The 23,592-nt window shown below is 37.3% G+C and overlaps 1 protein-coding gene across 2 annotated transcripts in view; it reads right to left on the bottom strand.

The window, feature by feature from the left end:
• LOC136255866 (exosome RNA helicase MTR4-like) overlaps positions 1-22,639 on the bottom strand; it is a 28,673-nt gene extending 6,034 nt beyond the window's left edge. Inside the window, exons 1-4 of one of the 2 annotated variants that reach the window (XM_066048760.1) lie at positions 20,292-22,639; positions 17,475-17,585; positions 13,584-13,685; positions 13,297-13,422 (exon numbers count right to left, since the gene is read on the bottom strand). In XM_066048760.1, the coding sequence (XP_065904832.1) occupies positions 13,297-13,422; positions 13,584-13,646 (189 nt within the window). In that variant the 5' untranslated portion in view covers positions 13,647-13,685; positions 17,475-17,585; positions 20,292-22,639. The other variant, XM_066048759.1, reaches the window with a different exon arrangement.
• Positions 22,640-23,592: the final 953 nt, after the last annotated feature.

Here is a 23,592-nt window from a genome sequence, read left to right as displayed (position 1 = left end):
AGTTCAATTTTATGCACTGTTTGATTATATAAATACCCTTTCCCCCCAATTATTTCAGACAATCGAGGTTCCACTGTAGTGTCCAAGGAATGGATCACCAAAGTTTCAGCCTTCTGGAGTAGTTCTGCAATTATAGTACTAGACAGTAGGAAGAGCAACATAATCGATTTGTACAGTAACTATACTGAAAATAAACTGCAGGCGATTACATTTGCAATGTTGCAATTTGGATTAAAGGTTTAGCATGGATTAGCAAATCAGCTAAGGTATAGTGTTAGCTCTGTAGTCACTTATGCATACGGGTATGAAAACGGATTAGTTGAAAAAATGATGATGTTGCTTATGTTTACCGCATTAAAAACAAACATGTGTGACACGCATACAGTACCGTTGGGGCTACAGAAATAAAACAAAGATTTTTGAACTCTCCATGAGCAGGCAAATAAGATGGTGTACAGTTTTAATCGATTTGAGCCTTCTTTCTCTGAGTAATGGCCTGATAAAAAACTTGCATATATTTTCTTTGCAATGTGCATAATTTTATGAATTTTTTTGTTTTGTTGTAATGTTGATTTTCTCAACATGCATGCTAGTGCAAACAAGTTATGGTTTTGCTGAGATGGTCACTTAAAGGGATTTCATACTATTTTTTTGCAAAAATCCTAATAAAGCACACGCCTAAAATCACCTTGGAAAACATCCTCTAACTAAATACAACTGTCTGGTGGCTTTTTGCAATGAGTATACATAGGTCTTTTAGCAAGTATCAAGGAAAAGGAAATAGTATGTGCTTTAGTGACAAAATTGAAATTTGCTGTTTTTATCTTCATATTTCAAAGGCATATCCATATCCAAATCCCTATTTTGACTTGCCTCAAAATGATGAATGGTGCATGTAGCAATTATGACAGAGTCAAAATAGGGATTTGTGGTTTGCATTGCCATCCCAGTGATTCTTTCTTGTTTCATGGCTTTTATTAGTAATACCATTAAAGTTTTCAATTTTCATTCATCTAGTTTCACAAATGTACTCAGGGATGACTATGATGGTTGGCCATCAGATGTTTACCGACCAATTAGCAAGATTGCTTGTTTGGTCTGACATTTGTCAGGTCGGATTTTGGCTCTCATTAGTCTCGTGCCCAGCTGAGCTCGCGCTAATGCGTAAATACCGTCTGGTAAAAATGCTTGCATTTCTTGGGCCTGGAAGTGTGATCTAGCTAAAATATTGGCTGGCCAACATCAGAATTGAGTAGTTGCATAATCTTTTGAACACAGTAAAAAACAAATCAAAAATGACTAGGAATAAATTAAAACTCACAAAAGGGAAATTTACTAGACATGGCCTCTTCATACATCATATTAGTAGAGGACAGTGTTTCATTACTGGTGAAACTTTGAGTCACCACTCTTTGGTTTTATAAGGTGACATCGGAAGACAACTTTACTCTTGAACAACTTAGGTGAATACTTCTAATAAAACGGCTTTAAACAGTCTGCTTTTTCATAAACTTTCGATACATTCAGTTGATTATGTAACTCCTTGATTCTGAGGCTGGATAGCACTTCCTGGGTCACAAGACTAGGCTTGTTACTGCTGTTGACACAATAACAATGTTCTGTTGCTAGGAGATTAAATTAACCAGGTGGAGTCACTGTACACCATAGTGTAAACAAGTATTTTGAGGCAGTGTTGTTGGCTGATTGGATGGCAGCCATGTAAGATCAACCATAAAGCTGGTCTGGCATTTGTCTGATCACTACTGAAAAATTATGAATAAAAATTATGAATAAAAATTATGAATGTGCAGCAAAGGATATTGACTGTTTTGCACTAAAAGCTATATAGCCATGTTTATTGAGTGCTTCTGCATGTCCATTACCTATTAATAAACTTTTATTCCACTGACTGCTATTTAACCATGATAAATTTATTAAGTTTTCTTACAGTTCTACACACCAAAGAAGCCATACGGCAATCACATGACAGGATTCAGATGTTGTGGTATCACAATAAACTGTGTATTATGTTTTCTGCATAGCTACTTACTAAATACCATTCCAAATTTTGTTGTACAGTATCTATTTACGGGCAATACCTATATTTAGTAATATAAGAGGTATATTACAGAATAAAGATTTTTGGCAATACCACAGAATCCTATTCATCATTGTGAATTTCATTCCATAAAACCTAAAGTGGATTAGCACAGGAACAAAACTATTTGTTTGGTGCCATATTGTCCAACCACAGAAATGGCTTCATGTTGTTGACAAATCAGGCATCTACCTTTTATGTACTTGACCAATATTGAACATTTAAATATTTCATTCCACCATTCCAGTAGTCCATTCCAGGAACAATGGAGGCTAAAGGATCAAAGAGGGTCGAAGCAGTAGGGGTCAATGACAAGCGGCAAATCACTTTGTGCTGCACTAAGTGGTGAGCTCCTTCCATTACAGCTAATACATCAAGGCAAGACTATCAGCATGTCTACCCAGATTTGTGTTTCACCGAGACTGGAATGTGACTTTCACACCAAACCATTGGTCTAACGAGCAGAAGACAAAAGAGTACATAGAAAAGATTATTCTGCCATATGTCTCAGAGAAGCGCAAAGCACATGGAAAACCTAATCAGATTGCATTAGTCATTTTCGATGAATTTAAAGGTCAGGTAACAGATGACGTTTTCAACATGTTAGATTCCAACAACATACAAGTAGTAAAAGTTTCTCCAAATTGTATAGACTGCCTTCAACCTATGGACATGAGCATAAACAAACCAGCAAAGGACTTTTTACGGGACAAATTTCAAAAGTGGTATTAAGAGGAGGTCAAGAAAGGCTATGGTCAATCGGGCAATGTCGTGCCTGTTGATCTGAGAATGTCCACAATGAAACTACTGGGAGCTGGTTGGCTTGTTGGTGCCTACAATTACATCAAGGGAAAAGATTTCATGGTGAAGAACGGCTTCAAAGCTGCAGGCATAACTGATATAATTAGCAAAGTTTTTTTGTTTTTTTACAAATGATGTACCTTTACATTATAGACTATAGCTAAACTCTTTTACAACCTGAGTGTGTGTATAAATATATGCCTGACTGTTTTATACCCACATACTGTTAATTCTAGTGTCAAGTTTACTATTTGAACTGTATCTTATAATTAACTAATCACTGACTACATGTACAAGGGAAATTTCTGCAATTAAGCCTATTGTATTCATCTCCTCTCCTACATTACTTTTGCACTGTAAAAATGTACCACTCCTAGCAACTAAGATAAGGCAAATGCAACCTTTACCTTCTATCACTATAATCTGACAGTGCATTACACTTGACTTGATTATGGCATAGGCTTTAAATCATATAATTTTCTCTACATGCATATTTTAGTACTATAGTTAAGATAAACTTATTTTGCAAATATGTAGATGAAATCACAATAATAACAATACCAGGTGGTTTACACCATCAGAAAGTTGCCTAATAATGTGGAAGTTCTTTCATCAATGGAAATAGTATACAAGTACCACTTTCCATGCAGTGAACAAGGTGTAGCCTCATTAAATTTTGCTTAAAATGGGTAACGGCAGGATTCATTCTGAAACGGAGAGCTATCAGATTAGCTAATGCAAAAACACCACAGTTTTTGATGCCAGCTTACGTAAAAACCTCGTTTGCGTTCAACTGGGTGTTCACGAGTGTGATTCCTTGAAGAACAAGCCTTGGCATAAGCATCGTTGGCATCTCGTATAGCTTTAGGTGGTACAACTGCAGACAAGGGGCCATTTGGATCCGGCAGTTGTTTATCTTGGTGTTTTACAACAACTCCTGCGGTGGGCTTGAAGTAGCAATATAGACTATTCATCACAGCAACTACAATCACAGCATTAAAATAGCTACAAAACGGATCCTCACACAGAGATATGGTAACATCAGCTCTCAGTCACGGGCTAAAATGTTAGCCTTCAACACGTGATCGCAAATGTAATTTTTAATAACATCATAACACTGATCCGCCTACGCATTCTCTATAACAAAACTTTCGTATAATTTATATTCGAAGGGAATACACCCTGTGAAATATTCGAAAATAAATTCCTTTCGAAAATAACCCGCTATATGGCAAAACACTAAACACACATTACAATACATATACAGGTTAGGGAGAGCATACCGTCTTAATACTCTCTTCCTACACTTCAGTTCATCCATCTGCATGATGGTCTGTACCTTCTTCAACTCCTTCTGTGCTGCCTTGACCTGTGCCTCAATCTACAGTATACCCACAACACACCATCACTAGGACAGCATAATATTATTATGTTAGTATGTTATAATGAACACTACAATGAGTTGGTACATAATACTATGACTTGTTATACAAGTGTTACTGTGGAATAGGCATTTTAATTAAGGTGTTCAGAAAAGAAATGTACCACTGCATTTCAAGTACAACAACCTCATTGTAAAGTAGGGTGTAAACCATAAGCTCCCGTACACGATAGTACACTAAACAATTAGTTGATATAGTTAACACACCTCAGACTTGTCAGAGTACAAGTTGTACAGTTTCACTAGTTGAGGATTCTTGTCCAGTGGGTATGTGTACATACGATGTTCCAGTGCCTCTATCTTCTGTAGGAGGAAAACATTACAAGATTACATTGTGACCTGTTTGTTACCTCTTCAGCATTAAACTCTCAACTGGGAATTATCATACAGTATGATAGTTACTATATAGTAGGGACCACAAAGGAGTAGGCGTGGCCCACAAAATAATATCATCCAAAAACCAGCTTCAATTTCCCCTGACGATGATGAGGCAGTATTGGTTAGGTGAAACTAAACCCAAACAAGCTAGTGCAGTACATAAGCCCTTAAGGGTGCTCTGTACAGTTCGTACAAGGCTTCCCAAGACATAGTCTGTTTTGCACTAAAAGAAATATTATGGTCACTTAATTAGCCTGTGACATGTTGACGCATTTTAGTACCTGTAAATTAGGTATCCCATAGCAACAAGCACACGCATCTTGCCATTCTACACCCTCTCACTTAAATTAGAACTACTCCGTCATTTTTAATCCAAAAGACATGAAATTTTCACACAAGCTACTTTAGTAATTTTGCCAGAGAAGAGCGTTTGCCATTTTGAAATAGCAAGTCCAGATGATGAATAACATGGAAGTAAAGAAAAAGATTTCTGGGAGTGTCAACCCAAAAGATAAATATGTAATGATTGAGAAGTTAAAAGACAAAAATAAAAACGCACAATGGTTTGTGCTGTTTAGCATAGTGTATCATAAAAGTATCAAGGCTCTTGTGGGTAAACTGTAGGACTAGTTCTAGTATAAAGGGAAAACTGTAACTCAAGTTGTAAAGCATATTTGGCAGTTGGGTTTGGACTAAACTGTGTACTAGTGTTAGCTTATATCCAGTAAAAAAGTACAGAACATTGGCTAAAACCATTCGTAAGTTATAGAACAAATTAAATTTCATGGGAAGCCATATAAGTGGACTGTACAGAGCACCCTTAAAATTGACATAATCGTTCACTTTTTGATAAAAGCACCAATTTTTTACAGGGTATATGGAGCGTGCACTAAGTGTTTTAAGAAGGGGAGGTACGTAAAAAGTCCTCAGGAACACCCCTATTTGCATCCTGACAAGAAAACCATTTGTTACTATTAAAAATCAATCATGTTTCTATCAAGTTAACTGCTGGGCCTAGTATCATAGCAGTACAAAGCATACAGCTGGAACATAATAGCCTATTAGTAATCTATAAAAAAACAAATAGTTTTCCCACCTAGGCAGTAAACAAAATCACTAAAATTTCTATTTGCAGGAATTCTGTTAAAGTTTTGGACCTTCAATGCTGACGATTGTGTAGTACTATGTACAAGGATCATCCTGATGTGTATCGTTTCTTTATTAAAGGGGTATAACAAAAGTTATTTAATGCTAAAGTCACAGGTGGATAGCTCAACAAAAACCATGAACTACAGCAGTTCAATTATCAAGCACAGAGCTTGAACAAAAGGTCTCTTGTCCTTATACTGGGCACCATATGAAAGGTAATTACATTTATAATTTAATGAAGGCAGTTGCAAGTTGTTTCAACATCTTGTTCTCAAGTTACAGCGCTTTCAATTCAGTGTAATATAGCATAAGCAAGAAAAGCACACAGATGAGTATTAAGGTATTTCTTAGTGCTGTGATAATGCTCAAAATAAGCATAAAGGAGCTAGGTTCCAATGAAGTGAGATTTTGAGCACTAAGAAGTACCTTATGACACTTGCTTGTGCTTTTCTTGCTTATACTATATTACACTGAATTGAAAGCGCTGTAACTTGAGAACATGATGTTGAAACAACTTGCAACTGCCTTCATTAAACTATAAATTTAATTACCTTTCATATGGTGCCCAGTATAAGGACAAGGGACCTTTTGTTCAAGCTCTGTACTTGATAATTGAACTGCTGTAGTTCATGGTTTTTTTGTTGAGATATCCACCTGTGACTTTAGCATTAAATAACTTTTGTTATACCCCTTTAATAAAGAAACGATACACATCAGGATGATCCTTGTGCATAGTACTACACAATCATCAGCATTGAAGGTCCAAAACTTTAACAGAATCCCTGCAAATGGAAACTTTAGTGATTTTGTTTACTGCCTAGGTGAGAAAACTATTTCTATTTTTTATTTTATAGATTACTAATAGGCTATTATGTTCCAGCTGTATGCTTTGTACTACTATGATACTAGGCCCAGCAGTTAACTTGATAGAAACACGATTGATTTTTAATAGTAACAAATAGTTTTCTTGTCAGGGTGCAAAAAGGGGTGTTCCTGAGGACTTTTTACGTGCCTCCCCTTCTTAAAACACTTAGTGCATGCTCCATATACTCTGTAAAAAAATTGGTGCTTTTATCAAAAAGTGAACAAATATTTGGTTTAGGCGCTGGATTAAGCTTTCAGATCGACCTGAAACATTTTTAACAAGTTGCTACGGAATTTTAAAAATAATCTATTTAACAGAATTTTCTACTGACTGACTGAGTAACTGAGTAACTTCAGATAAGCATAATTTGATAACGGTTAAGGTTACGGGCTTGATTTTTTCACTGTTTGATGTTGCTTCGGCCCGAGAGATACCTTTTGGCATACCGCAGTACGTACAATCCATCCTTCATGGACTTACCAGTGTCCTCCTTTGTGTCCCATTCATCTTTGCTGACAGTGAAAAGTGTCGATTTGGTGATAATAGCACATGATGGCTTCCCTTCGTAACGGAAATCATCTGTATTTGTCATAGTGACTATTTTGATAGCAGAGGTGCTTTTCAAACAGTTCTTGATTCGTACTGCTATGTAACAGGTTGAACATAGCCGACAACGAAGCGTAATGGATACTTCACTTTTCAGATGATAATTAATATAACTGGGGCACGTGGCACCATTTCTTTCTTTTGGCATGCGTGGATTACAGAGGTGCTTTTCAAACAGTTCTTGATTCAAAATGAGGTTGAACATAGCTGACAACAAAACATAATGGGTACTTCACTTTTCAGATGATAATTGGGATGCGCGGTGCCATTTCAGATGTGGTATGCGTGGGTTCACCAGTCATAATAATTTATTTACAAAAAAAGTTAACAAACAAGTACACAGAAAAATTTGGAATCTTCAACTAGAGTAGGGACCATAGCACATCAACAAAAGGTACTGAAACAAGTTGGAGTAGTACATGATATTAAATCACAGTAAAACAATAAGAAGTGTTATATCCCAACTGTGCTCAAGATACCATAATGGAAATGCACAGTAGGGATATAACACTTCTTATTGTTTTACTGTGATTTAATATCATGTACTACTCCAACTTGTTTCAGTACTTTTTATCGATGTGCTATGGTCCCTACTCTAGTTGAAAATTCCAATTTTTTCTGTGTACTTTAGGAATTGTGTTGCTATCCACCTTGCTGTATTATTTTTATTCTAGTAGGGATTCTGCTATGACTGGTTCCTTCACTCACATAAGTACATGTACTGTACAATGGGAATCTACTGTGTAGGTCGCAGTTAATGAGTTTCATTTGACTGTTTTATTAAAGTATATTTTCACAACTAGTTTGTGACTGCTCTATTAGAGTACTTTACTATTACATGTGATATTGACAACATGTGACTGTTCTATTACACTGGCATAGCTACATAATAATATTGTACTTTCTCATGTAAAAGATTTCCTCATGCTTTTCCAGCATTTTTGACCAGTAATGAACAGGGCCTTTATTTAAGACAAAAGATCTCACATGCAAGTCCGTATGCATGTAGACTCAACTCGAATTTGATTAAACACCGGGTGTTACTCAAACATATCAAAAATAAATGCCTGGTTCAATTGTAGCATCTTCATCACTCAGATGGCTCTGAGATTATAATAGTTTACTATTTTGAAGAAAGAACAGCAGAAAGGGATAGAATTAAAGCCACTAACAATAATATAAATAACAGTCCAGTCCTCTATTCGAGACCAGGCAAATGTGCTGAAAACCCCTCCCCCTGGCTTATAATCAAGACAGGCATTTTATTCAACGAAATGTAAATGTTGGCGCAATGCAAAAACCTCCACTTCCATTAAGGCAGCATTAATAAGGTTTTCAGCAATAGGGCCTCTTCATTAATGAGGTCACTTACATTTAGTCCTATAGGTGGCTCTATAAAGGGTGAATTCACTGTATCTACACACAATATCATAAGTAATGTATTAACTTGCTATGTCATTACAATAAAGTATGTGTGTACAACAAAACATACCCTGACAATCTTCTTAAACTATTCCTCTTTGATGTTCATGTCCTCTACAGGATCTAGAAGAGGGACCCCATCTGGGAACCGACGGATCACTTCTTGGTTGGATTTGCCAACACTGAACCAATTATCAGCTAGTCGTAGGTCCTTGGGTAGGTACAGTCGTACACTACTCATCTTTGTGATGCGTTTGAGTAACACTGGAAGAGCCTGTAGTGAGAAATCGTTACACCGAAGCATACAACGTATAACTAATAGGGGAACCAATCAGATCTACTAAATTAATTATGGTCACAATGGCCACATGTATTATGGGACTATTGAGGTTATCCGTTTACATCATTCTAAGTTAGTAATGGTTGGTAAACACCATGTTTTTAAGGCAAAAATCAATGGGACCAATATGAAAAAATGAAACTTTTAGCAAGTTTGCATAATTGAACAAAGACTTGGGGGGAATCACTACATCAAGTGAGTTACTTATAGGAATAGCCAATTGAATAGTGGGAATAGAGGGGACTGGGTTAATTCAGCGGTACAAGCCAGTGAGCAGATGGAGTTTAATGGCCCTGTTTCTTCCAGCTGCAAAGTGATATTACTAAGCAATGAATAACATAACAAATGCACCACAGCTTTCTTATTTTCACTAACATTCTTTGGCTTGTAACTCACTCTTGCTTCACGCATTCACGTAGATATAACCTGTAATTATACGGAGTGTGACGTCAAACGGATAACCTCTATAATTAATTAAAAGACCAAATAATTGACAGACTACAAACATCAGTATTGGTCTTGGCAGATATTTACTAACCTAAACAACAAAATTTATATCATAATATCAAGAGGTCAAGACAAAAATAAAAGGAAAAATCTGTAGTGTTGCACAAAAACTTTCTATGAATTATGGGCAATTATGTATATTTCAAATATATTACTAATAAAATAAAAGTGGCTAACCCCCCCCCCCCCCCCTTCAGTTCATAACTGCACACTAGCTAATGTCACACATCACACACAACAATGCTTCATCTGATAATACTTGGATTAGAGTAGTGGTGGAGGAAGTAGTTGATGTGAGGGGGTAGGGAGTATAGACAACAGGGGATCAACAGCCCCCAGAAGTTGTAGCCATTTTAGCTTTCACAATGTCTCAAAGCTCACCAAAATTAATTTAGTGGTAACACACAAACTCTCACTCTCAAAGTAAATTAAAGAACAGCGGTCTGATTCCTGCTGTATGTTTTTTTTGTTTGTTTGTTTTTATTACATACAATTAGGAACATATTTCTATGAAGCACTTTGACTGCTCTGTTAGGGTAACTGAGCATTCTATTAGAGTACATCAACTTATTCACGGTTTTCAACCCCACTCAAAGAAGGATAATTTTGGAGAGATATCATTCTTTAGCCCCCTTTTCCGCTGCCTATATGGATTAGAAGTTTTACCAGGAAAATAGTAAACCAGCAAAGACTGCTTTTCATGTGGCGGGAGACCATTCACCTAAACAACACAAGTTCAGCCACTGCATTCATTATAAGCATGCTTGAAAATCAACTATGGGAGGTAATGCTGTAGCCTACATATCTTCATCATAAATGGACAAGTCCAGAACCTAGGTGGGTAAGCTTCCTTGTAGAATGGTGTTTTGAATTATCTGTATTGTGGGTGTGGTCTGCATTCAAAAATATACTGTTGTTGTGAAAACTTGTTGCCATTTCATGTTAGCTGTGTCTTAAAACTGTCTGGTCTTCACACTGTCGTGAGATGTACTATATTTCACAGACTGGACTTGAGGACTGAACTGAGTGAAAACATCATCTTAACAATAATCTAGCTCTTACAATGCTGGAGATGCCATTACTGAGATACAACTGCTGATACTCCTCTTCCTTACAAGTCATAACGTTGTACATGCACTACTGAAATATTTACGAAACACGTGTACTTGTGCATATCAGCAGTGATAGAGGCTATTGTGGTACTATACAGACTTGTTCCTCTGTTGCTCTAATGCTTTGCAATAATGTTTAGGCTTCAGTGATGGGCCAGAAAGTAGTCTTAATTCAACCACATAGTTTCATGCCACTTCTTGTTCAATATCAAATAGTACCAATCTGCAGGTGTGTATTCATTATAAATTACAGCTAAACCATGTAAGAATAGCCATGCCACCCCACTACCATCACACATTTTAAAATTCTAATAATTTACGGAGAGTTCATACAAATATTATAACTCTTGGTGCAACCTTCATGTAAGAGCAATAATGGTGTCTCCAGCTTTACAAGAGCTAGGTACGTAATTTCTGAATTATTGTTGAGAAGTTGTTTCCATCTCAGTTTATGAGTCCAGTCCACAAAGTACAATACGTCCTGCTGTAATGCCATATGCAACAACTCGTCAATGTCTTTGTTGGTATTATCTTCACTATCGCTGCTTTCCCATGGTGATCCAAGTATCACTTAGGAAAGTACAAACCAGGGTTTTTGATAAGTATTTCAACTCTGAGCCAAACTGGCCCAACCCAGACATCTACTGCTCCACTAGTAGTATACCACTGGGCCAATCAGCTTGTGTTTGATGTGTATTAGTCACAAAGTTGAACTAGTGCTAAGAAAATTGGTGAAGAAGCCATGGGTTGTGTGGGTCATTTTGTGTTCAAACTGGGCCAATGGAGCGCCTTATTGCCTTATCAAATATGGACTTTTAAAGTATTTATCGCTGTTCTCCCCCAATATTTCTGTACTGTAACAAGCATATTTTCCTGTCAATAACAAGTTTACGTGTAATAGAGAACTTTCTGGGGCCTGTGCCTAACCATTAGCTCTATAATCAACTGGTGGGATGAATATTGAAATTTACCTTCAAATATTCCCTAATAAAATGTTTGAACATTCAAAGCTTTCAAGTTACAAGCTTTCTTGCATTTATGCACATCCTTCCTAACTTCTATCTTTCTAATAAGTTTGTAAACATTTGGGAAGTGCATAGCAGCAGTACTGAATGATACAAACGATTGATTGCAAATGGGTGTGTCCACTACACTGCAATCATGCATAGGTAAACACAAACTAATGGCTAAAAGGACATTTTCCATGCATTATCTACCACCTTATAAGATGTTACAACTATGGTAGCAAGCTAAACTGCGATGGTTTAAAAGTGGGTGTGGCCCACATTGATTGCACAAGATGAATAAACAGCTGCAATTAAGATAACGACGTTTATTTGTAATTCTGTCGTAGACTATGAGTGCATTAAGAAGCTTCGAAGGATACTTTTATAATTTGAAGTTTACTTAACCACTCATGAAACATTCAAAACTTCGTCCCAGCCCTAGCCGGTACTAGAACTTTTATGTCTAGTATCATGTGAACCACTTTAAACCACAATTACGCACAGAAGTATCTTCTTACAGTAACTGTTGCTGATAGCTTACAAAGGCTGTTATGTCATTTTTCAGTTGCTATAAGCTAGTTACAACACATAAGTTAGCCCCTGCTGGACTGTTTCACCTGGTTCCATCAATTAGTGGCCACACCCCTTCAGTAAACATGACAAAAACAGAAAGTTAAGCTTCAATGCAATTTGCTCAAGAATTTGCTGCCTACCATGTACCCCACACATTACACTTAGTTAACCAGCAGCAAATACGCTAGACTCTCACCATGACAGCCGGTTGGTAAGCAATACATTAGCCCTGTTAAAAGTCCTGCAGCGCTATTTCAGTGCTATCACGCATATAGCAACATTTCAGTGATGAGTAGCATAGTAGAACAGAGCTAGCTAGCTAGCTACAGTGTGCCATTCTTGCTATCACAGATTCACTGGATTTCTATGTGGTTGTGGCACTTAGCAATTTAGCCAGGATTTTTCCTAGGGAGCACTTACAGTTTCAGTTAATAAACATACCATGACTAGAATAGCGTAACAGTCGGCACCAGTTTCCTGTCTGGTTCATCTGCTACGAGGTCCTCTGCTTTGTTGCTATCATCCACTTTTAACAGGTCACTGTTGTACTGCAATGTTTTACGCTAGAATGAATAGATACAAATGTGTCCACTCTGCCAATGCATCATGTTAAGACTCGACTATATAAATCACGTGATGACACAGGTATGAGAAAGTGTGACAAGGTGGCAAGTGGTTAAGGTGATGGACTACTAATCAAAATCCATTGTGCTCTGCACACGTGGGTTCGAATCCTATCCTTGTCGAAGGCTTTTGTTTTAAATTTTTTTCAAACTTACAGTATCTCACCAAATTGATTTGCTTATAGGATTAGAGTACTGGCATAAAAGGAAAAAAAGTTGTGTGGTGCTCAGAACGCCGGTAAAGTGTTAATCACAATCATTCATACAGTATAGCAATTCATCACAACACCACACAGCAACTGTTTCTATCAGTTAATCAATTCAATTCTCTACACATATTCTCTTAGGTGACAGTAGTGTTGTTATAGCCTCACCTTGAGGAGGTTCTCGCCGGCAGCACAGTCCAGTTTCTGGTCCACCATCATCATCACCATGCCTCGCTCATCAATACCATGCCTACCTGCACGCCCACTCATCTGAATGTACTCTCCAAATGTGATCTAGAAAGTCCAGTCATATGCCTTACAAAACAATATTTTGGATGCAACATTCTTTAATAGTTATCTGCTACTACCACCCCTCTTGCCTTAAGTAATTTGTTACATATAAAATACAGGAATATAATGCCTTGTAGTAAAATCATTACAACAGTACAACTCACAGTGTGGAATTCCTTCCCATCAAATTTCTGTGTGTTTGTGAAGACAACAGTACGAGCTGGCATATTGAGACCGAAAGCAAATGTTTCTGTAGCAAACAATGCCTGTAGAAGAGAAAAGAAGAAACCTGTAGAGAACATGACCACACTAGTGACTGTTAAGTAGGTGTGAATTCTATTGGAGTATACATTATTGGAAACAAGTGGTATGATGCTTGTGAATAAACCTGTACTAATGCACACTGTGTATATGAGAATTAAACTAGTGTTGCACCAATATGAGATTTAGCCGATATTCCGATAACCAATATTAGAAAATATTTTTAAGCTGATAAACGTAGCCGATCTGATATAGCACAACACGTCTATTTTGTAGCAATTTTTACTAGAAATTTGATTGTGAAGGACCAATTTAGATTGTTTATAGTAGCAGTATTGCTACAACAGCAGCTGACAGTACGGTGAAGCAGTACCGTATAGCTCCAAATTTTCGTGGTCTTCGTGAATTTGCATGTGATCACGAAAATATTATTCACGAAATTTTAATTTTTACAATAGCTATTAGAAAGTCAGTGTTCAAACGGAAGTGATGTCTCTTTACAAGTATTTTAAGCCAAAGTCTTCAAATTCATCTGCCACCTCGTCTTCCAATGCTGTGGCTGCAGTCCTGCCCAGTCCGGATGGACCACTGTCGAAGCTTGTGCCATCGTCTACAATTCAGGCAGCAAATAACGCGGTGCAAAAGTTTGTTAGTGATGATTCTCGCTGCCATCCATCAGGCATTGGAAAGCGAGGAAGTTATGCCTTTTATACTGACAAAGAGAGAGCTGCCATTGGTAATTATGCCGTCCAACACGGCACAGCGACAGCTATCAAGCATTTTACCACAAAGCATCCAGAGTTAAAGTGGAGTACAGTAAATGACTGGAAAAAGGAGATCATCAGAACTACTGAATCGCACAGAAAAGAAACTAACGAGATAATTTCCATTGACGAACTTGAAAAAAAGAAGAGGGGTAGGCCAGCAATGTTAAGTGACAAGCTAAGCAAGGATTTAAGTTTATATATCCGGACCATAAGAGAAGCTGGAGGGGTTGTCAACACCTCCATTGTAATAGCTGCAGCAACTGTAATAGTGCAGCATCGAGAGCCGATGTCATTAGAATGCAATGGTGGTCACATCGCCTTGAAGAAAAGTTGGGCAAAGTATTTCTTGGGGAAAATGAATTTTGTTAAGCGGAAGGCAACAACAAAGTCCAAGTTGGTAGTGAAGAATTTTGAAGAAGTAAGATACCAGTTCCTGCTTGACATCAAGGCAGTTGTGGAAATGGCAGAGATACCTTATGATCTAATAATAAACTGGGACCAGACAGGGATTAAATACATCCCAGTGTCAGAATGGATGATGGAGAAGGAGGGATCAAAAAGGGTAGAGATTGCTGGCATTAATGATAAGAGGCAGATAACTGCAGTTTTTGCTGGGAGTTTAACAGGAGATTTTCTTCCTGTTCAACTTGTTTACAAAGGAACAACAACGAAATGCCTTCCTTCTGTCTCATTTCCACTGAAATGGCACATCACAGCAACACACAACCACTGGTGCAACGAGGATACAATGGTGGAATATATCAGCAAAATCATTTTTCCTTATTTACAAGAAAAGAAGACAACTTTGAAACTCCCACCAACCTACCCTTCATTGGTTATCTTCGATGAATTCAGTGGTCAAGTTACCGATAGGGTGCTGTCATTACTAAAAGCCAATAACATCTTTTATGTAATTGTGCCACCCAACTGTACGGATACGTTGCAGCCTCTAGATGCCAGCGTTAATAAACCAGCTAAGGACTTTCTTCGTGCAAAGTTTAATGAATGGTATGCTGCCAAAATAACTGAGCAGCTCGGAAGTGGCCCTTTGAGCAGACGACTACAACCTGTGGATCTCAGGTTAAGCATTGTGAAACCTGTAGGAGCAAGATGGATGATTGAGTTGTACGATTACCTCAAGTCTAGACCTGAGATTGTTGTCAATGGCTTTAGGCATGTTGGAATTTTAGACATTCTTAACAAGTAGCTTTGTATTTATTAAAACATCACATAAATGTATGGTTACAATAGTAATAGTACAATAATTAATATTATTTGTAGTCCATGTAGCTATATTTAACTTAAGGAAATGGTGTTAAATCAAGATTTTCAAAACACTGGATTAAATGAGATCGTATCAGTGATTGTGTGTATTCACTAGGATTTATTCCATGTAGAAGTGAGGTAGCAGTAGCAATAGCAAAGACACCACAATCTGTGGTCCCAGCTTGCTTTGGCATTTTACCATGGATGCTGGTATTGATATCTGAACCACAAATATTTTCAACCAGCTGCCTTACTTGAGAATCAACTGTGTTGAATATGGAATCATAAATTAAAATCTTCCCAGCCTCATACTGTAGATTAGAAAATGTTATCCAGTGATTACCATGGACATTCAGAATTTGAACCAATGGTGTACGAATGTCAAGTTTGAATTTAGTTTGTAGCAATGTTAACTGTAAGCCTGTGATGTCTGGAAATTTCTCCTTCAAAACAATCTGAGCAAAATTTATGTGCTTGTCGTTTAACTGTCGTCCATTGGACACGGCATTTCTATCTTCTAAAGACAGTCGGATTTTGTGATGCAGCCAAACATCTTCATTATTATGGTCACATCTCGATGTACTTTCCTCCTCTTCAACTTTAATTTTTTTGGCTGGATTTCCTGGGAGATCTTCCCCATCTTTTAAGGCTTCCTTTGGTGTGTCTTGTGCAGTAGTAGCTTTTATATTATTTGGTTTTTGCTCACATAGCTGCAACATTTTCTTTGCTTTAGAGACAAGACAGTTGCTACCCTAAAACACCAATACACACGGTATCTCCAACCCACCTTGGTTTAAATCTTGAGAATAGCATCTGCTTCCAGTAACTCTACAAGAGATTGCTCCTCCCATCTGCAAAAACACTGAGCATGAAGAGCTTATTGTTATTGGCAGATGTCCAACAGTTCCAACATCTCTTTTGGTTACTTTCACACAGAATGGGTCGTGTGAGTTTCCATCTTCTGGCGAGCATGGCAGAGTTTCACCAAGAAAAGGTGTCCATACTTCTTAATATACATGGTAACCTCGAATTTTCGAATTATACTCGTATGTTACCACTGCAAGGCTAGCATCATCCATCCTCGTATAGCTATAGCACTGATTGATATGTTCAGTATCTCACACACTTATTGAAAATGGCACTGAAATAGATTCCGGTGTCGCGATCGGTGGTGGTTCGTGACCTACACACATGTAGCTATGGCATAGCAGCCAGCTGTCTGTATAATGGTTACTTAAATCATATTCATAGCGCAATTGCTGATAACTCCCTCACAGAATCTTACCAGCAACCTTTGAGTAGCACCCACAAGAGTTATTCGTTCACGAAATGTTGCTGCATTCACGAAAATTTTATCACGAAATTTTATATTTGTCAAATTATTCCATCGCTCACGAAAATTTAAGACCACGAAAATTTGGAGCTATACGGTAATAACAACATTGTAGTGCAGGAAAATGTAACTCGATGTATTTGCAAACATTGTTTGGTGCACACGAGCTAGTATTTCTAAATATGTACATATATCTGTATCTGCTGCTTTTTTCATTGTTGTGCCGATCCGATACCGATATACAAAAAACACAGCCAATATATGGTTTTTCTGATAACCGATCCGATTATCGGTACAACACTAAACTCTGGTAGTCAAGTAAGCCAACACTTACTCATAAAAATGACCAAAACAGGCTCTTAACAGAAGTACCATGTAGTAAGCTCTGGACAAACAGCACAATACAACACAGAGGTTAGGAAGCTCACCTTAATAAGTCCCTCTGAGAACAATATCTCAATAGTCTCCTTCAGTATGGATAGTAGTCCAGAATGATGAATACCAATACCTCTCTTTAGTAGTGGTACTACATGCTCCAACTAGTGAGGGACATGCATACAATAACTGAACATGGTAAACTCCAGCTATGAATTAATGAACATAAGTAGGTGACAGTACTAATAACTTGTACACTTTCTCATGTCATAATAGAGATTGTCCATGTTTTTGGGAAAATCCTAATAGAACACACGCCTACTGTAAAAACTACAGGTGTGGCATTCTACAACTCTCTGGTGGTTATTTGCAATGGGTATTGGTCCACTAGTAAGTATCAAGTGAAAATAAAGCAGTAACTGTATTTGTGACAAAACTGAAATTTGCTGATTTGTTCTCCATAATATTGCTTTACAGGTATAACAAAGTTTACAAGGAGAATCCTGGGATAATAAGTAGCAAGGCTTGTTTTATGGATCATTGTATGTGTCTATGACCTATTTTTGATTTCATTTTTGAATGGGGAAACAGCCTGTCAAAACATTATTACACATGCAAAGTCATAAAAGATTACCCTCAGAGTTGGTTTCCTGGTGTGCACTACTTGTTGTGAATGATAAATTTGTTCTTATTAAACTCAGCGTAAGCCAGAGGAAGCTTAACCTTTGATGAAGCCTTTGTTACAAAAGATGGTTTTATCCCTGATCATTGTATGTGGATGAGTTATCAAAATACTCTAATAGAGCAGTCATGTAAAAAACAACTAAAACAGTCAAATGTATCTGATAACAAAGCTTGCATGAATTAATGGCACTATTAAACTGTAGGAGACTCTGTATGCACATTGCAATTTGATCAGTTTTGTGTGTGTACTGAAACAGACAGTATTATATATTTGTGCTAAAACTGTAAAGCCATGCTCTTAGCGAGTACTTCCTACATGTCCATGACCTATTAATAAACTCGTACATTCCACTGATTGCTAACTGCTATAAATTTTATAAGTTTTCTTTGCCATTAATAGCTCTGTACCATACAGTACTCAGATTGGTCTAATTACACTGTTGTGTAAGCCATTACATCTCTGGTGATTGTCTTTAATTTAAATCATCTACATGGCACTGTATTGGGCTAACTGATCATGCATGTTATGCGTTAGCAGTTACAATCTAAATTTTCTGTATCTCAAAGAACTAAACCTTCACTTTGTATCATCAAAATAAATTAGCTACTAGATTGGTGCTGTAGCACAAAATTACCACTGATAAAGGAGAAGTTTCCTTGTTACACAAAGACTAAAGTGTAGGGTTAAAATTAAAAGAAATGCTTGATGCAACATTATCTGCACTCAAAAATGGCCTCGTGTTGACCAGCCTTTATGGAATTATGCACTGCATGTGTGTGTGTGTGTGAAAGAAAAACATTACACGCTCTAAGACGGACACCATTAGGGAAATGAAATATGTCCTTTATATGGAGGTGTCCTCATTTAAGGGGCTTTCTAAAATTATCAGTTTTAATGCACAAGACTAGACGAAGTGGTGGGGCAAGTTATAGTTATATCCCGTTACAAGGGTGATATCATTGTTATTACATGAGTCCGAGGCGGAGCTGAGAACGAGTGTAATAACAATGATATCATCCGAGTATACGGGATATAACTATTTTATATCCCAGTAAGCGAGAGTGCGCAGAAGTTTATGGATAGTAAATTAAATTCCGGTTTGAGTTCCTGTCACTGTGCTCAAGATTTCGTCCGAATTGTGTGGAGATTCTACTTCGTAGCTACAAGAGAGACCTTGCATACTGCCTACAAACTGTAGCGACGGGCAGTGTTACGAAACAGCGGTTCCAGGTACGATTCACCTTCGTCAAAAGTTGGTATGGTCATGGTGTCGCATGGTGTGCAAGAGAAAAATAAAGACCAACAAGTGGCTACCATAGTCCGAGATAGAATAATGAAGCTAGAGGAAGTTAGTTCTTCACCATAGTGACCGTTGGGAGTGATTGCTGGAGCAAAAGTCGTCACGGATTATTCTTGACATTTGTTAAACTATCATATTGGTAACTTGTAGTGTTACTGTGTAAAGGATTAACAGTTTTTAAGATTTAGCTGGTTTAAGTGCTGTACTGGTGTGTTTTGTATCGATATTTCCTTATTTGCCTTTTTGTTCCATTGGTAAACAATGCCATTCGCGGATATTATGATGTCACGAACAAGACTGAGTGGCTCCACAACAGGGTGATAAGTTAGTTATCACTGGGTGATAAATAATATATCATACAGCAGCGCTGCTCTGTCTAGCAGTATGGTAGTTATAACCCAGCGTGGCACTTTGATACTCCCACGCACTGGGATTTAAGATGCGTTATGGTACCATGTGAACCAGATACAGTATGATCAGTTTAATAGCAACAGAAGTGATGTTATTGAACATGGGTTACCTATGGTGTGTGGTCTCAACTACACTATCCAGACAATTAGGCACCACAAAAATTTTATACATGCTCCCATAAAGACTTGTCCAGATTACTCTGTATTTGATTAGTATCAAGCTGGTTGGCTATACAGATTATGTAGTTTATCCTGCCTGTAGAGCAGTTTATGCAGTCTATTCTTAAGTGTACCAGCTATTATTTTCAGAAGACCTGGGTAAGAACATTGTGATTAACAGTAGCACTTGTATACGTATTCATATAGCTTCTCGTAACTTGGACGCCTTGTACAATAGGCAATACAGAGACAGTGCTTTCTGCATTAAATGATGTAGTTCAATTGATTGTTATAACTGGCAATCAACCTTTCTTACTTGTGTCCGCGATTAGTGAGGTGTTGTACTGTAGTGCTTGCCATGTCTGGGAATTGTACACTGTCCATTTTATGGAACCATTATTGAGGGGGCATTTAGGTATTGGAAGTTGCATTTGGGACTTTATTACTTGTCCATTATAAAGAGGCTGTCTGCCATTCAGGGGTGTCAGTTAAGAGGGGTTCCACTGTGCTTCCATGCTCCACCTGGTCAGACAGATGGCACTAAAATCCAATCAGATGTAAACAAGTATGTCATCATACACAAATAGTTTAGTGTGGTCCACCATATGTACCACACATGTTGCCTATATAACTTTCATATGCTGTTTGCCAGAGAAGGTTGGAAGTGCTTCAAGTGCTGCTTAAAAATATTATGTTAATTGCATATTCTGGCTTTAAATTTCCCATGAGCATTTAAAAATATTATGTCAATTGCATATTCTGGCTTGAAATTTCACACAAGCGCTTAAAAATATTATGTTAATTGCATATTCTGGCTTTAAATTTCCCATGAGCATTTAAAAATATTATGTTAATTGCATATTCTGGCTTGAAATTTCACATGATCCTTAATAGTCACAATACAAAAACTAGCAAATGGTAGGGTTTAACAGGGCTCATCAGATCATATAAACATTAAGAAAACGTGCTTTGTTTTGTAAAGGCCCCCTAAATTTTGAGGCAAAAATGATATAACTCTTATTAGATGAGTTACCTTCAAGGTATGTATATTAAACAATGATGCCATACACTTTTATATCATTCACACATTATATTTCATCTCCAAAAATTGGATTTCTACGTAATTAATTTCTAAAGGTGTTTAATTGCTTCCAACATTCTCTGACTGTTTTATTTATTGCAAAAGGTACATGTATTCCAATACATTGGCACAATAACAGCGTGATGGAGATGGAAGTTGTACTGTGCTTGATTGATGGTGGTGGTACGGTAAGGAGAACAATATGCCACAAGCTTCTTAAGTGAATTTGAAGTGTTTCTGTGAACGTAGCTATAGCCGCTTCTCTGCTACGCTTGACTGAGCACATTAGATAGGCAGGAGGTAGTAGAAAATTCTCTTTAAACAAGTTGGTGCTGTGCTACTTCTAAAAACCAGCTGCCATGCAGCTAGCTACAGTAGCTAAGTCCACTTCAACTAAATCTTTTGTTTCTCGGACTGAAACTAGTTGAAAAGTGGGTCGGTAGGTAGGTATAAATAAAATAATAGATGCATGTTTTTTTAAACTGAAGTTATGGCAACATATGTAACTACGATGTTTGATAATGATTAGTACATTTAAATGACCAAGTGTCCATCCATAGTCTGCTTTTACAACTCATCTTGAAATAACCAAGCTCGCCCCAAGCATAGCAGATATGGATGGCCAACAATACATCGACGCCACAAGCTCATGTGATCGAATAAGTGATCTTTAAAAATGAACAAAAACATTCCATTTACAAATTTTATGGGTCAGTCATCCAGAAACAAGAAATTAGTTGAAGTGGCCTAACTTACACCTGTAATTAACCAACTATGTATTGCTATGTTATTATTTTTAGCTAATAGGTTTTTGGTTTTGCAATAATGTATCAATTAATAGTCCAATTTCAATAAGCAACCAAGGAATCTAATTAAATTTATGGCTTCAGTGGAATACTTTATTTTAACTGCGAAACCATGTTTTCAAATGGCTCCAATGTATTTAGCCTTCTCATTCTGCGCATGTTACTTGGACATAATTCACAGTATTGGTGACTGCTATGAAACTTTATAAACTTTAAGGAGTACTCTTTAAGCCAGTCCACGTTGGTGGTTCATACCACGAAGCATGACGTTAATATGCAGCAGTATAAATTATCGCTCACATATGACATCATTTGTGCCCGTAATCTAGAAAGAAGGGAAGACAGAGACTAGACCAGTAAGGAAGGTTACCAGAAACAATAGTACAAAGAAAACATCAATTACAATCTCTAAACTGTAAGACTTTATGGCATGGGTAGAACACCACTATCAACACTATCACATGTGAAAACTACATTTACTCAGTTGGCAAGCAATATGTCACTTGTTAATGGCTACAAGGCCAGAAATCATTCAAACTCTTTACCACTAAGTGCCTACCTCACAAGAGCTCTCTCTCACCTGTTTTAACTGTTAAAGACAACTCCTGCACAAATGATGTCATAATTAACAGGTCACCAGTTTTGCTGCATATTAACTTCATTTGTGGTCCTAGCACTATTCAACAACAATCAATTAATACAGTGGTTCCAGAAGCCTCTGTAAACCCATATGACTAATTGCCACACCAAAGTATACAGGATTAATAGCTAATCAAAAGTGATATTAAAATACATTGGAGCCTATGGAAAACAGGCTTTCGTGGTTAACATTAAGTACCCCAGTAAAGCCATACAAGAAGCCAAAAAGTGCATTGCATACTTTAGCCTTATTGAAAATAAGTCATTGTAATTTTGGATTCCGTAATTCATGGAATTTTTTAGTAATTCTTCAATTACGTTGCTATGCATTGATAGATAGACACATAGGTAGATAGGCGTACGCGCGGGTGCACGTACACACACACACACTTTTCCAAAAACAATTTCAGTAAACCAGGCATGTGCCCACAGCCGGCCTTTGGCCAGCTGTGGGCGCAGCTCGGTTTAATAATTTTGTACCAGACACTTTGGGTCGATTTGAAGGCACTTCTGGGCTTGATTTTAACCAACCAATACTATCATGTTGTCGTGTTGAGACAGGTTATTTTATCATGGCCACACCCAAACCTTTGTTGTCCCTACTATATACAGTATGAGATATTTGCATATAGGCTTGCATGCCATGGCTGATCACAAGATACCAAAGCAATCTGGTAGCTACTCTGGTAAATCTGTTAAATTCAAGTTAATCCATAAGTGGATTTAAAAGAATAACATTAAGTACACAAATTAGACATATTAAAAATATTAAATCCAAGAATAGGGATCACTAAAAAACCCATTAGACAAGAAGGGATTGCTGGATTAAATCGACAAGGACAACACATGGTTACATCCAATAATCTCCCACATCCTAATTTGACTGCTTACTTCAATACCGTGTTAATCAAAATAAGGATCTGTGGGTAACCATGCATGGTTCTTGTTGATTTAACCCAACAATCTCTTCTTGTTTCATGGTTTGTTTTTATTTCAGCCATTCCCTTAGTTATAATAGTAAAAGCTGATTTGGTGGCCACCTGACCATCTCATTGACACCCTTCATTATACACACAAGGTATTATATTGAC

Source organism: Dysidea avara, chromosome 5 (assembly GCF_963678975.1).
Source record: "Dysidea avara chromosome 5, odDysAvar1.4, whole genome shotgun sequence".
Taxonomy (NCBI): domain Eukaryota; kingdom Metazoa; phylum Porifera; class Demospongiae; order Dictyoceratida; family Dysideidae; genus Dysidea; species Dysidea avara.
This window is presented reverse-complemented; position numbering and strand designations above follow the sequence as displayed.